Here is a 16,538-nt window from a genome sequence, read left to right on the forward strand (position 1 = left end):
ATATGATATATTTAGCAAATAACGTATAGCTTTCTCTCATAGCTATGTTGTTTTCAACAATAATGCAGCCCGTCTAGTCAGTTTCGCTTATAACCCATGAGATTATATTTCTGCTTATATTTCAGGTTTTGAAATAGGATCATTTCGGTTTCATTGGAATAGGGGGAGTAGAATGAGTCACTCATCATGGCTGTGTTGTTTCTGTCTGGTCAGTTTTACCGTCTGTGGCACACTGGCTGCATCCAAATTGGCACCTTATTCCTTAGTTAGTGCATTACTTTTGACCAGAGCCCATAGGGCTCCCATAGAGCTCCCATAGGGCTCACATAGGGCTCCCATAGGGCTCCCATAGGGCTCTGGTCTAAAGTAGTGGAATTTGTAGGGAATAGGGTTCCATTTGGGATGCAGCCAGTGACTTTGAAGTGACAGGCGTGATTAAGCATCTTGGCCCATGGCTGCAAGCAGGCAGCGACTGGTACTTAACCAGTGTCTGCTCTGCAGAATGACTTTGTTTGTTGCCTTTTATGTCAGAGTGGACTGGAGTCTGGAGTGGAATACAGCCCTGTTACAGCCTGGTTCCAGATCTGTCGGAGAAGCAGAGTTGGCTAAAGCACATACAATGCATTCAGAAATTATTCAAACCCCTTGACTTTTTCCACATTTTGTTACGTTACAGCCTTATTCTGAATTAGATTACTTTTTTTTGTTTAAATCCCCATCAATCTACACACAATACCCCATAATGACAAAGCAAAAACAGGTTTTTAGAAAATGTTACAAATGTATTAAAAATAAAAACAGGAATACCTTTTTTAAATAAGTATTTAGACTTTTTGCTATGAGACTTGAAATTGAGCTCAGGTGCATTTTGTTTCAATTGATCAGCCTTGAGATGTTTCTACAACTTGACTGGAGTCCAACTGTGGGACATTCAATTGATTGGACATGATTTGGAAAGGCACATACAGTGCCTTGCGAAAGTATTCGGCCCCCTTGAACTTTGAGACCTTTTGCCACATTTCAGGCTTCAAACATAAAGATATAAAACTGTATTTTTTTGTGAAGAATCAACAAGTGGGACACAATCATGAAGTGGAATGACATTTATTGGATATTTCAAACTTTTTTAACAAATCAAAAACTGAACAATTGGGCGTGCAAAATGATTCAGCCCCCTTAAGTTAATACTTTGTAGCGCCACCTTTTGCTGCGATTACAGCTGTAAGTCGCTTGGGGTATGTCTCTATCAGTTTTGCACATCGAGAGACTGAAATTTTTTCCCATTCCTCCTTGCAAAACAGCTCGAGCTCAGTGAGGTTGGATGGAGAGCATTTGTGAACAGCAGTTTTCAGTTCTTTCCACTGATTCTCGATTGGATTCAGGTCTGGACTTTGACTTGGCCATTCTAACACCTGGATATGTTTATTTTTGAACCATTCCATTGTAGATTTTGCTTTATGTTTTGGATCATTGTCTTGTTAGAAGACAAATCTCCATCCCAGTCTCAGGTCTTTTGCAGACTCCATCAGGTTTTCTTCCAGAATGGTCCTGTATTTGGCTCCATACATCTTCCCATCAATTTTAACCATCTTCCCTGTCCCTGCTGACGAAAAGCAGGCCCAAACCATGATGCTGCCACCACCATGTTTGACAGTGGGGATGGTGTGTTCAGGTTGATGAGCTGTGTTGCTTTTACGCCAAACATAACAGTTTGCATTGTTGCCAAAAAGTTCAATTTTGGTTTCATCTGACCAGAGCACCTTCTTCCACATGTTTGGTGTGTCTCCCAGGTGGCTTGTGGCAAACTTTAAACGACACTTTTTATGGATATCTTTAAGAAATGGCTTTCTTCTTGCCACTCTTCCATAAAGGCCAGATTTGTGCAATATACGACTGATTGTTGTCCTATGGACATAGTCTCCCACCTCAGCTGTAGATCTCTGCAGTTCATCCAGAGTGACCTTCGCTGCATCTCTGATCAGTCTTCTCCTTGAAAGAGCTGAAAGTTTAGAGGGACGGCCAGGTCTTGGTAGATTTGCAGTGGTCTGATACTCCTTCCATTTCAATATTATCGCTTGCACAGTGCTCCTTGGGATGTTTAAAGCTTGGGAAATCTTTTTGTATCCAAATCCGGCTTTAAACTTCTTCACAACAGTATCTCGGACCTGCCTGGTGTGTTCCTTGTTCTTCATGATGCTCTCTGCGCTTTTAACGGACCTCTGAGACTATCACAGTGCAGGTGCATTTATACGGAGACTTGATTACACACAGGTGGATTGTATTTATCATCATTAGTCATTTAGGTCAACATTGGATCATTCAGAGATCCTCACTGAACTTCTGGAGAGAGTTTGCTGCACTGAAAGTAAAGGGGCTGAATAATTTTGCACGCCCAATTTTTCAGTTTTTGATTTGTTAAAACAGTTTGAAATATCCAATAAATGTCGTTCCACTTCATGATTGTGTCCCACTTGTTGTTGATTCTTCACAAAAAAATACAGTTTTATATCTTTATGTTTGAAGCCTGAAATGTGGCAAAAGGTCGCAAAGTTCAAGGGGGCCGAATACTTTCGCAAGGCACTGTATCTGTCCATATAAGGTCCCACAGTTGAGAGTGCATGTCAGAGCAAAACCCAAGCCATGAGGTTGAAAGAATTGTCCATCGAGCTCCGAGTCAGGATTGTGTCGAGGCACAGATCTGGGGGAGACACTCCTCGGTAAAAGGCACATGAAAGCCCGCTTGGTGTTTTCCAAAAGGCACCGAAAGGACTCTCAGACCCTGAGAAACAAGAGTATCTGGTCTGATGTAACCAAGATTGCACTCTTTGGCCTGAATGAAAAGCGTCACATCTGGAGGAAACCTGGCACCATCCCTACAGTGAAACATGGTGGTGGAAGCATCATGCTGTGGGGATGTTTTTCAGAGGCACGGACTGGGAGACTAGTCATGACCGAGGGAAAGATGAACGGAGCAAATTACAGAGATATCCTTGATGAAAACCTACTCCAGAGTGCTCAGGACCTCAGAGTGGGGGCGAAGGTTCACCTTCCAACAGGACAATGACCCTAAGCACACAGCCAAGAAAACAGAGGAGTGGCTTCGGGAAAAGTCTCTGAATGTCCTTGAGTGGCCCAGCCAGAGCCCAAACTTGAACCCGATTTAACATTTCTGGAGAGACCAGAAAATAGCTGTGCAGTGACGCTCCCCATCCAACCTGACAGAGCTTGAGAGGATCTGTAGAGAAGAATGGGAGAAACTCCCCAAATACAGGTGTGCCAAGCTTATAGCATCTTACCCATCATAGGTAAACGTCATATTTCAGTTTCAAAATCTAAAATCTAAATAACAGTTTTTGCTTTGTCATTATGGGGTATTGTGTATAGATTGATGAGGACATTTTCTTTCATTCATTTTAGAATAGGGCCTGATTGGTGGTCTGAATACTTTCCAAATGCTCTGTACATACTGTATGGGACAAATCAACTCGCTATTATGTTATGCTTCTCACTGTAAAATGACTGGTTAAGGTTAATACTTACAATAATTGCCCCTAATAGGTTCTTGTTTACATGGTAATTACAGAGTAATGCTATGATGTCGACAGGTTCGAGGAATCCACTGAGCACAATCGTCAGTTTCATGTTTAACTAACAAACTTGATTCCACATGTTTGTGCCCTGTGGGAATCTGTGGGGTAAATGATTACAGGTAGATTTATAAAGGTGTGGAGCCTATTTACAATGTTTTATCAAGTTTAAGTCTTTTGGTTTAGAGTTGTTTTACTTTGTGTACCTGATAGTTCATCAGTTCGTGTTAACGCCTAGGGTTGTCAGATTACCCTCCTCAACCTGTCCCACATGTGCCCGGAGTCCTCTGGCTCTGTGCCAATGTGTGTGGGTACCAGTTTTTATGAGTGTGTGTGTCCCTGAGTTCCATGTGAACTGTTCCTGTTTGTGTGTGTGTCAGCATCTATCTCCATCAAAACTTTAATTTTGTGTTCTTCCATGTGAATGATGTGTGTGTAGGTGCGTGCATGCGTACTTGCGTGCGCACGTGTAGGTGTGTGTGTGTTATATGACCTGCTTCTCTCTCCCCCAGCTCAATGCAGAAGAGGCAGCATGGGCCCAGGTGAACCTCGGAGGGACTGCCCTGAGGGAGGCGCGGGCAGAGCTAGCCGAGGCCAGGAAACAGTGGCACTGCCTGCAGGTGGAGATCGAGTCCCTACATGCTCTGGTGAGCACACACACACACATGCACAGACACACCACTGTAGCCTCAGCATTTCGGCAGACACATACAGTACTTTCCTGTCTCTGCCACACACCCATAATGGATCAGTAGAGTTTGGAGAACATTAATCTTCATTGATTCTGAAACACTATTGGTGATTCTCTCAATCTTATTCTCTTCTCTTGCCTCTTCCCCCTCTACCGAGTCCCCTCTCACTCTCTCTTTTGTTCCACATTCTGTGTCATCCTCTTATGACCTTTTGTCCCTATCCACTCTCTCCTCTATCATATTCCCTCTTTCCCCTCTATGCTGTCCTCCCTCTCCATCGCTGTGCTCCACCTTCTTCATCCACTCTCTGCTCTCTCCCCCCTCTCCATTTTTACAATGATTTAATCTCTCTGATCCTGCTTTTTCCCTCTCTCCTCCATCCCCTCTCCCCTCTCCCCACCTCTCCTCTCTCCTCTCCCCTCCGTCTTCTTTCCCCTCTCTCCTCTCCTCCATCTCCTCTCCCTTCTCTCTTCTCCTCTCTATCTCCTCTCCCCTCTATCTCCTCTCTCATCTCCCCTCTCTCCTCTCCTCTCCCCTCCATCTCCTCTCCCCTCTTTCCTCCATCCTCTCTCCACTCTCTACTCCATCTGCTCTTCCCCCTCTACTCCATCTCCTCTACCCTCTCTCCTCTATCTCCTCTCCCCTCGATCGCCTCTCCCCTCTCGCCCCTCTCCTCTGCCCTCTCTTCTCCATCTCCTCTCCCCTCTCTTCTTTCCCCTCTCTCCTCCATCTCCTCTCCAATCTCTCCTCCATCCCCTCTCCCCTCTCCCCTCTCCCCTCTCTCCTTCATCTCCTCTCCACTCTCTCCTTCATCTGCTCTCCCCTCTCTCCTCCATCTCCTCTACCCTCTCTCCTCTATCTCCTCTCCCCTACATCGCCACTCCCCTCTCTGCCCTCTCTTCTCCATCTCCTCTCCCCTCTCTCTCCTCCTCTCCCATCTCTTCTCCATCTCCTCTCTCCTCCATCTCCTCTCCTCTCTCTCTCCTCCTCTCCCCTCTCCCCTCCATCTCCTCTGCCCTTTCTCTCCCTTTTCACCTGCTCCCTATCTCCTCTCTCTGTCCCACATAATTTTCTCCTGTCCACCCTCTCTCCCACATCCTTCCCTTCCCCAGGAGAAAGGTCTGGAGAATTCCCTCCACCACACCAAGCGTCAATACTCCAGCCAGCTGCAGGGCCTGTCAGAGGTCATCCAAGGCCTGGAGGGCGAGCTAGAGCAGGTGAGGGGCGGCCTGGCCACGCAGCAAGAGCGCCATGGTCAGCTGCTCAATACCAAGATGAGGCTGGAGAAAGAGATCGCCACCTACAGACGCCTGCTGGAGCGCGAGGAGGGCAGGTGAGGGTCACAGACAGGGGTCACAGGCAGGGGCTGTGACAGGGGCTGTAACGGTCACAGACAGGGGCTGTATGGGCCCTCAACAAAAATGTTGCACTAAAAATGAAATAGGATGCCATTTGGGACAGTTCCTGGGGCAGATGTAGCAGAGGAGGTTTGGTGAACTACATGGTGATTTTCTTGAGATTTGAGATGTGTAAACCCCAGAGCAAAAGGCTTTACTCTAGAATGGAGCAGCTGAGCTAGATTCGATTTCTGGTCAATTACACAGACATAGATGCTCACAGATGAATACACACTTACTAAGGGTGAGGTAGCTGATATAAAGGTAAAATGTTACTGTCACGAGTCCGACTGAGGGTGGTTTCCCTTCCCGGTCGGGTGGCGCTCGGCGGTCGTCGTCACCGGCCTATTAGCTGCCACTGATTGTCTTTCCTCCCCCTCCTTGTATGTTTATTGGTAGCACCTGTGTGTGATGATTAGTTTGTCTTTATTAGACAGCCGGCCAGTCGGGATTATTCTTTGTAAACCTTCGGCTCTGTAGCAGAGGAACGTGTTAGTTCCTGGTCGTGCATTTTTCAGTAGTCATTTTGTCATTCCCTGTGTTTTGGGGCCATGATTATTGTGAGCACCCTGTGGTGCGTTGGTGCAATTAAACAGCACAGCATTGTACTCTCTGTCTCCTGCGTTTGACTCCACACCCACGACACCCGGAGTATTACAGTTATATTGTGATATTAAAATGTTTCAAGCTACAGGGCATATTCACAGCAATGAGCGGGCAGGTCTTCATCCTAAACCGTAAACCTGAACTATAGATAAGAACTATAAACGATGAGAAGTATAAAATTGACCCGAAATGAACTTCTGCATTAAGAATGAAGACAGCTGAAATGAACAGGCAGGATAGCTTTCGTACAACATTAAAATGTCCAAACAGAAAATGTATCACAGTGAAGTTCTTAACGAGACAGTGAAGGTATTTTGTTAGAGAAACTTTTTAAGGGCACTATACATTTGAAAGAAAAGGGATCGAAAGTAGAGGTCGTGAATCATTAGTCAGTATGAGAAAGATGATCTCAGGATCTGTGAGGACATGAGGAAGGGGGGAGACCCTTTTAAGTCGCATGAACTCTCCTTCAGTTTGCAAATGAAACGAAATGAAGATGCCCCAGTTGTTTTTAACAGAACATGAAAACATGCTATAAAAACTCTCCCATGATCGTCCCACGCCTATAATGATCCATCTTTTGTTTCCCATGCACATTCAGACAGTCATAACCTCATCGAAAAAGCAACACCTTGTTCCCAAACATGTTCAATGAAATTAAACATCCAAATCCATCCAAAAGGAGCTTAAAGGATGAAGTTCGTTTAAAAAAGGATTCCTCTTATTTTATCCCTTTTGTTTCTCTGTCAAAACAGCTACATTTATGTGTTGTCTTTCTCTTTTGTTGAGGAGTGTGACAGATGACTCTTTACTGTAGCAGCTGAAGAAAGCCTTATTTCCATAGAGAATCAAAAATAATTGCAGGTTGAGACAGAGATGTTTTGGCAGTGACTCAATACTATAGCGAAACTGTTGGTTACTGGAAATTCCCCAGACTTGTGCTAATGGACACTGAGTATACAAAACATGAAGGACACCTGCTCTTGCCATGACATAGCCTGACCTGGTGAATCCAGGTGAAAGCTATGATCTCTAATTGATGTCACGTGTTAAATCCACTTCCAACAGTGTAGATGAAGGAGAGGAGACAGGTTAAAGAAGGATTTTTAAACCTTGAGTGGGGTATGGTAGTAGGTGCCAGGTTTGTGTCAAGAACTGCAATGCTGCTGGGTTTTTCACGCTCAACAGTTTCAAGAATCAAGAATAGTCCACCACCCAAAGGACATCCAGCCAACTTGACACAACTGTGAGGGGGTGCCCTTAATGTTTTGTACACTCAGTGTGTTTATCTACATACAGGCAGACAGACAGACATGCAGGAAGGCAGACAGGCAGGATGACAGGCAGGCAGACAGACAGGCAGGCATGTAGGAAGACAGGCAGGAAAACAGGCAGAAAGACAGACATGCAGGAAGACAAGCAGACAGGCAGGCAGGAAGACAGACATGAAGAAAGGCAGACGGACAGACATACAGGCAAACAGACAGACACATTTCTCTGCATTGTGTGTACAGATATAAGACCATTTTAAACTGCCAGCTGTTCTGTACCAGACATCCCCACATTCACCTCATGGCTTTCATTCACTTAGATCTTTAATGTCGTTTCCTCTAAACATTTATTAGGGAAGATTCCGGTCAATTTACAGGCCTAAAGATAATACTCAATTATCATCACTGAGGCATTCACAGGCTGGTCACACGAATGCATTCAAGCACAGACAGTTCACGGCCATTATGTTTGTACATCGCAGATCTGTCCCTCTATTGAGCACACTCAGCCCAGCAGGCCTCATAATTATGTTTATGCCACCTACTATTTATCTGGGAGGTGCCCAGCATGATCTAGTTTTATGACCATCCAGGTTAAGAAAGATGACGCTCGATGATGCATCCTAGATCTTCTCCCAGTCTATTGGATTTATATCTATATTCTCGGAAGATCACAATGCACTTGCTCAACTCAAGATGCCAGGCTCTGTATTGATTCAATCTACTCTATCATATCGTGATTCGGATGTGCTGATCGCACTATAAGATATCCTTCCGCCACGCAATTTCTTTGAGTGCACAGAAATGGCTATAGTTATCCATCAAATATGTAGACAGCATCTGAGACAGCTGCCGAAGGAGTGTCCCCCCCCCCCACACAGATTCCATTGAGTCCTACTCACCATGTTTTCTCATCTATTCACAGGTACCCAGGTGGGCGTAACGGACAGGTCATGGGGCTGCGGCGCTGGAGGGGCCCCAAAAGAGAGCCAGACCCAATAGGGGAGGGGCCTAAAGAGAATGGCGTGGAGGAGAACGTCCTCAGTGACCCCGCGGTGACCCCTGAGGAGCCACTGTCCGAGCCCCTGCCTGAGAGACCTCAGAGGTGGTCTGTGACAGAGAACGGCCTGAGGAAGAGCCCTGCACTCACTCTGCATAGGCAACAGAGCCTGGTCATCCTTACAGGTGGGGGACATGGTCAGACACATACACAAACAGAATGGTATACACATATTCATGTTAATGGTCATATACACACTCGTATACACACAATCAGGCAGGAGTACCATACTCAAACATTCAGTATGCTAAATACACTATATATACAAACATTTGTGGATTTGAATAATTTAGCCACACCCATTGCTGACAGGTGAATAAAATCAAGTGCACTACCATGCAATCCCCAAAGACAAACATTGGCAGTAGAATGGCCTTACTGAAGAGCTCCGTGACTTTCACTGTCATAGGATGCCCCCTTTCCAACAAGTCAGTTCATTACATTTCTGCCCTGTTAGGGCTGCCCGGTCAATTGTAAGTGCTGTTATTGTGAAGTGGAGACATCTAGCAGAACGGGACCGCCAAGTGCTAAAGCGCATAGCGCATAAAATCGTCTGACCTCGGTTGCAACACTCACTACCAAGTTCCAAACTGCCTCTGGATGCAACGTCAGCACAATAACTGTTCGTAGAGAGCTTAATGAAAGGGGTTTCCATGGCCGAGCAGCCGCACACAAGCCTAAGATCGCCATGCACAATGCCAAGCGTCGGCTAGAGTGGTGTAAAGCTCGCCGCCATTGGAGTCTGTAGCAGCGGAAACTCGTTCTCTGGAGTGAGGAATCCCGCTTCACCGTCTAGCAGTCCTACAGACGAATCCGGGTTTGGCGGATGCCAGAAGAACGCTACCAGCCCAATGCGTAGTGCAAACTGTAAAGTTTGATGGAGGAGGAATAATGGTCTGGGACTGTTTTCATGGCCCGGGCTAGGACCCTTAGTTCCAGTGAAGGGAAATCTTAACGCCACATTATTCAATGACATTCTAGATGATTCTGTGCTTCCAACTTTGGGGCAACATATTGGGGAAGGCCTTTTCCTGTTCCAGTATGACAAAGCCCCCATGCAAAAAGTGAGGGTCAAACAGAAATGGTTTGTCGAGATCGGTGTGGAAGAACTTGACTGGACTGCACAGAGCCCTGACCTCAACTCCATCGAATACCTTTGGGATGAATTGGAACACCGACTGTGAGTCAGGCCTAAGCGCCCAACATCGATACCCAACCTCAGTAATGCTCTTGTGGCTGAATGGAAGCAAGTTCCCGCAGCAATGTTACAACATCTAATGGAAAGCTTTCCCAGAAGTGTGTAGGCTGTTATAGCAGCAAAGGGGGGATGAACTCCATATTAATGCCCATGATTTTGGGATGAGATGTTCGACAAGCAGGTGTCCACATACTTTTGGTCATGTAGTGCATGTGCGTGCGACCAATTAAATTTGATTTGAGTATGTGTTTTATGTGCAGAGCCAGAGAGAGACAATTATCTGAGGATTTCCACAGTGAAGACCCAGGAGATCCTCCAAGGCAACGTGGTGAGGGAGAGTGCAGAGGGCACTGGCACCGTGGAGTAAGTATTTATCAAACATAGGGCTGTTGAGGTGACCGTATTACCGCCACACTGGCGGTCACAAGTCACGAGGGAAGTCAAATTCCACATGACCATTTAGTCATGGTAATTAGGCTTCTCTAAGCTCTGATGCTGCTGGTGGTCATTAGTAGCCGACCAAACTTGCTAACTCCCTGGCACTCCGCACTCCATTGTCCCTCTAATCACTCTGACATCAATAAAAAATGCAATAGAAAATGTAATCAAACACTTCATGAGAGACCATGAGCTCATGTTGCGCAACATTTCTATAGGCTATGCAATTGTGTGAGAAAACAGAGTGATGGCTTCATTAAAAAGAGGATCCCATAAGCTTTCTATAGGCTTGGCCTACTATACAATGGTCCATTCTGAATCAAAACAAATTTCACACATACCATTCAAAAGTTTGGGGTCACTTAGAAATATCCATATTTTTGAAAGAAAAGCACATTTGTTGCCCATTAAAATAACATCAAATTGATCAGAAATACAGTGTAGACATTGTCAATGTTGTAAATGACTATTGTAGCTGGAAACGGCAGTTTTGTTTTGGAATATCTACATCGGCGTACAGAGGCCCATTATCAGCAGCCATCACTCCTTTGTTCAAATGACATGTTGTGTTACCTAATCCAAGTTTAGCATTCTAAAAAGGCTAACTGATCATTAGAAAACCCTTTTGCAATTATGTTAGCACAGCTGAAAACTGTTGTTCTGATTAAAGAAGCAATAAAACTGGCCTTTAGCCTAGTTGAGTATCTGGAGCATCAGCATTTGTGGGTTCGATTACAGGCTCAAAATGTCCAGAAACAAATAACTTTCTTCTGAAACTCGTCAGTCTATTTTTGTTTTGAGAAATGAACGCTATTCCATGCGAGAAATTGCCAAGAAACTGAAGATCTCGTACAACGCTGTGTACTACTCCCTTCACAGAACAGAGCAAACTGGCCCTAACCAGAATAGAAATAGGAGTGGGATGCCCAGGTGCACAAATGAGCAAGAGGAAAAGTACATTAGAGTGTCTATTCTAAGAAACAGACGTCTCACAAGTCCTCAACTGACAGCTTCATTAAATAGTACCCGCAAAACACCAGTCTCAACGTCAATAGTGAAGAGGCAACTCCGGGATGCTGGCCTTCTAGGCAGAGTTCCTCTGTCCAGTGTCTGTGTTCTTTTGCCCATCTTAATCTTTTCTTTCTATTGGCCAGTCTGAGATATGGCTTTTTCTTTGTAACTGCCTTTAGCCTTTTAAAACTATAAACTTGGATTAGCTAACACAACGAGGTATTGAAACATAGGAGTGAAGCTTTTCTCTACAAAACAAGAACTTTTCTACGTGACCCCAAACTTTTGAACATTATTGTATATTATTTAGTATATGGAAAGACAAGATTAAATCAAGAATAGTCTGATCGGTGACAATATTAGCATATCACTTGTGAATTATATATCATCACTTGTGAATGATGCCTAGCGTAAGGCAAGAAACAACATCTTTTTTTCATCTTTTTCAAACCATAGTCACACACCTCATGTAGCCTTGACCATATGCCTATATTTTGATACGATTTGTATCAAAACTAAAGTGGCCAAATTATTTCTTAAAATTAAGCACATGAATCCACTTTACAAGGGGTGTAGAGCCTAACTGGCATACATAAGCAGTGAGTGAGTTTCAAGTTTGGGGAAGTTCCTTTTCATCATAAAAATAAACATTAATAATAAAAGCATTACATGCATAATCTCATTTGCGGTCACTTTTGATCATGGTGTTTATTCATTCGTGCTTATAGCCTACTGCCATGTGTGCATTGCTGTGCTTATAATGTGAATAAACACCCTAATTTTAAGCTAAACCTTATGATCTGTTGTGTCAGCCTCATTATGTAAAAAGTTTTGATGCCAGATGTTGCATTAATTTTGGAATCTATCACATCCCACAACTGTCCCAGACTATGTTTGGAATATTTATTTCTTGCACAGAATAGAATAGGTCAACTTTTGTACAATGGGGGATAGTAGATTGACATAGGCTAGTGTTTTTGCTTGTTGTTAGTTCTACTCATCTTGTTGACTGACAAAAAGTAAATGTGTACAGTACATCCAATATCTTCAATTATACACCTTGGAATTGGATAAGGATGTGTGCAGTTGCGTCCCCGATGTGTCTGTCTTCACTTGTAGCCTGTGAAAAAGACCTGATCATGTGAATGAGAGCCATGTGAGTAAGAAGTGCTTCGGAGCACGCAGCACGTAGGGAGAAGCGAATTGTAATTATTATATTTAGGGCACAACAGTCACAAAAAGCATGGATTTCTTAAGAGTGCAGTAGAGTCACACAAAGGGGATGCCACTGGGAAATTGTAGGCATTTTGAAGTGCCTCGAATTGAATGAGAGACTGATGAAGTGTGTACAGCCTGTGCAAAAAACAAACAAACAGAGTTCATGCCTTTCAAGCAACTTTTTTCAAATCATCATTAGAGTGGTGTCATGCCACAATGTATTAAAAATCCAAACAAATGGCCCAACGTTTGTAGAACAACTAAATGTATATTAATAACTCTAAATTAAGCATATAAGAGTAGATATTTCTTTGTTAACCGCTCAACACAGAATAGCTGCATGTGCACACTCCCTCAAATTGTTTGGAGAAAATGTCATTTACATTTTATTCAGCTTTGTTCCATTGTATTCTTCATACTTTAAAATACTATAAAATAATGCCACGGAATTCTAAACAAGTCTTGTCTGCTAAATGAACTAGTGTAGCCCATAGCTATATGGCAAAGCCAGGCATAAGGTCAACTCAGAGTTTGCTATTCTGTTCTTGTGAAATAGACCAAATAAATCTTCATATCATGTTTCTTTATACCTGTCTAAAATAAAGAATGGATTTATTGTTAAGGTGTAGGCTATATTACATGGACTTATTAGACTTTTTAAAATGTAGATGTTCCAAAGGTCTGCATCAGTGGCTTGTAGGCTATGTGTGGAAGCCAGCAGATGCTAAATGTCTTTATGTTAATTACTGGTCAATTACCATGAGACCCACAGTTATTTGGTTGACAATCACCGGCGGACAAAATTTCGTCATCACCACATCCCTAATCAGACCTATTAATCGTGATCTTTGAACCAATGTCACCACCACGCCTGCTTCAGTCAGTGTGAAAAGTAATCGTGCCTTAGTGCCAGAAAGTGTCAATTACAATGAAGGAAGCAGGGATGCTTTACTTATGATGTTATTCAAGAGACAATTATGGGACATGTTTACAAACTGTCAAATGAGGTATTCAAAATATACTTCAGGACAAAGTGTTACCACTTTAGGTAGCAGCTGAACGCATCTTTCACATGAACCACCTTTCCCTGTGTATTGTCTTTGTTAGACTAATGATGACACCAATAGTCACACCCACCCACAAGGAAGTACTTCTGCATGCCTAAGCCAGGAGTAATTAACAGCAGTTTATTCAGTTGCGAAATGTGGCATAAATTTGGCATGAGCTCTCGGTCTGGGGGTTGTTGGGAATCTTTCTCATTGAGAGACATTCCTTAATGAGCTCCATTAGATGTGGAGACACCGGCGTCTCCCAAGTGGGAGCGGCGTCTGTCATTCCTAAAGTCTTTGTGAACACATCAAGAGTTAAAAGCACACACCGTACCAACTGGGATGGGAACGGCTGCATAAATATTTTTGCTTTCAGAGTCATCGTTGCCCAGTTGTTTTACTAACTGTGTCATCTCGTAAACTTTCCTTGACTCTGAATTAGATAATTATCACAATTAATTGTTAACGAGACATGTACAATCCTTGTGTGTGTTTGGGAAGGGTTCTCTGACTTATACCTATACCTGTAAAAGACCCACCCATACAATCATATAGGACTAGTCATCAGTTAGAGATACCATATTACAATTTACCCCAGGTTTACTGTGGCCAGGGTACAATTCACAACACCAGCTTTGTAAAGTATTGTCTGTTTGATTGTTTCTATACATGTAGTCTACATTTCTAGTTGTAGTCTAGCATCTATTGCATTTTAAAACCTAACCCATTGTTTCCACCCCCCCAGGACGGACAGGATCGACAAGGTGATTAAGCAGTGGGAGGGCTCCTTCTTCAAGGGGAACCCCAAGCTGCGGAAGAAGTCGGTGTCGCTACGATTCGACCTTCACATGGCGGCGGCAGATGAGGGCTGCGCCCAGACCAAGCAGGACAGCCTGCCTGACGTGGAGGTCCGCCTGGTGATGAAGAGGTCCCGCAGTATCCCCACCATTGCGGCAAATGTCGAGGCAACAGTATAGTCGAGGCAACAGTATACCTATCATTGATAGGTGATATCATCATTGAATTGACTCCCTCATAAATGTTGTGATCTGGCAACAGCATCCCTACCCTTGACTGTGATATCACCATGAGATCAGCATTGCTTCCCATTGAACTAGGTTGAAGATGGGAAGGTTAAGACAATGAAGTAATTCCATGCGGAAGCTTTCGAAAATATGGGACCGACCAGCTCCATTAATAACTATTAGCGCCATTGCTAACTAGCAATGCTGGTTTTATGAATGGCAAAGAGTTATGAAATATTATAAACTGGGTGGTTCGAGCCCTGAATGCTGATTGGCTGACAGCTGTGGTATATCAGACCATACACCACGGCTATGACAAAACATTTGTTTTTACTGCTCTAATTATGTTGGCAACCAGTTTATAATAGAAATAAGGCACCTCAGTTTTTGTGGTATATGGCCAATATACAACGGCTATGGGCTGTGTGCAGGCACTCTGAGTTGCTCATAAGAACAGCCCTTAGCCGTGGTATATTGGTCATACACCACACCTCCTCGGGCCTTATTGCTTCATTAGAATCCTCTTGTATTAACCTGTATATTTTGAACCTAGCCATTGACCAGAGTGGTATTGTCATGTCATCAAAGTTCCTGCAACTCCACTATCACCCACAATCATCATTGTGACATCAGCATTACCAGCAGCCATTTTGCAACCCCCATGACCAAACCATCCTGGTGACATCCATACAAAACCACATACATGAGGGGTTAATGTGTGATTCAGAAAAGTGGATGTCATTCATATGATATATCAGCATTTCTCAATCATGTATAAAAGTAGAAAGTCATATTTCCTACTTATGATTTTGCCATCAAGACAAATGTGGTAAACATGCCATGCTCAAGAGATTTCCCATGTGGTCAATAATACATCATACCAGTATATAATACTCACTGTTGTCATCACATTTAACAAATGTATAATCCAACCATCCCTCAGTAAAAACTAAAAATTTATACAGGTAGTGAAAATTATAAACATGGAAAAAGGCAGAACCATCAGAGTTGTATGTGGCATTCTACTGTGGACTATTTAAGGGTGGTTATTTTCTTCTCAATTCGCTGTGTGTAAAATGCTAATGGTTTTGCTATGCTGTCATGGATCAACCCAGCACTGAGAGTTCGCCTATGGCTGAAAAGAGCTTTTTCCTTATAATGCTGTAAGTTAACTGTAGTCTATATATTATCTATATATGGACAATATGGCCACAATCAAAACAAAGCAACAAAGATAGAAATGTCCAGTAATAAAAAAGAAGCTATTTATTTCCCCCACACTGCTCACTGTGACCCGAAATTGCAGTGAGGCTTCTTCCTGGAGAGCAACCCTCCTGTGGGTTTTCGTTTCAACCCCAGTTGTAACTAACCTGATTCAGTTTATCAACCTGATAATTATTAGAATCAGGTGCGCTAGAATAGGATAGGCGTGAAAACCTACTGGACGGGAGAGCCCTGTTCTAATCTAACCCCGTCACTTGTATCGCAGATATACCCTGGTTTAGCCAGCAGGGGCCGGTATTTGTAAATAGTTGCTCTACAGTATCGTGAATGCTTTATTTTGGTATTGTTGTGTCGTATACATAATATCTATATGACTGATTACACTCTATATGACAATATCTTTATTTTATTTTGATGCTAATTTTTTGAGTTGGCACCAAATATATTACACGAAAATAATACCATTGTGCATTGCAGTTGGGTCCCTCCTGTGTACACATGTTAAAAACAATGTTCTATGCAGTTCTTCATGCGCTTGATTTGCTCTGCTCCGTGGAGTACTTAGTACTAAATCTTATTTTCGTTTTTGGAGCTCTTTAACTTTAGAATGAATAATTATGCTTTTATCTAACAATGTATTCATTTAAATAAAACACCAAAAACGCTGTCTTCAGTTGTTTTTTAATCAATATAGAATAGTATATTTCTCTAGTCATGGGTTTTGTACAAATGCTGCGATTTTTCAGATAATGTATTTCCAGA

General features: G+C 43.2%; 1 protein-coding gene across 2 annotated transcripts in view; it reads left to right on the top strand.

Annotated features, from left to right (window-relative positions):
- LOC135538535 (keratin, type I cytoskeletal 18-A-like) overlaps window positions 1–16,445 on the top strand; it is a 28,685-nt gene extending 12,240 nt beyond the window's left edge. For both annotated transcript variants that reach the window (XM_064964429.1, XM_064964433.1), the window contains exons 6-10: window positions 4,100–4,234; window positions 5,392–5,612; window positions 8,479–8,738; window positions 10,072–10,174; window positions 14,273–16,445. In XM_064964429.1, coding sequence (XP_064820501.1) covers window positions 4,100–4,234; window positions 5,392–5,612; window positions 8,479–8,738; window positions 10,072–10,174; window positions 14,273–14,504 — 951 coding nt within the window. In that variant the 3' untranslated portion in view covers window positions 14,505–16,445. The remainder of the gene's footprint in view (window positions 1–4,099; window positions 4,235–5,391; window positions 5,613–8,478; window positions 8,739–10,071; window positions 10,175–14,272) is intronic.
- Window positions 16,446–16,538: the final 93 nt, after the last annotated feature.

The sequence above is a fragment of the Oncorhynchus masou genome, chromosome 5 (genome assembly GCF_036934945.1).
Source record: "Oncorhynchus masou masou isolate Uvic2021 chromosome 5, UVic_Omas_1.1, whole genome shotgun sequence".
Taxonomy (NCBI): Eukaryota; Metazoa; Chordata; class Actinopteri; order Salmoniformes; family Salmonidae; genus Oncorhynchus; species Oncorhynchus masou.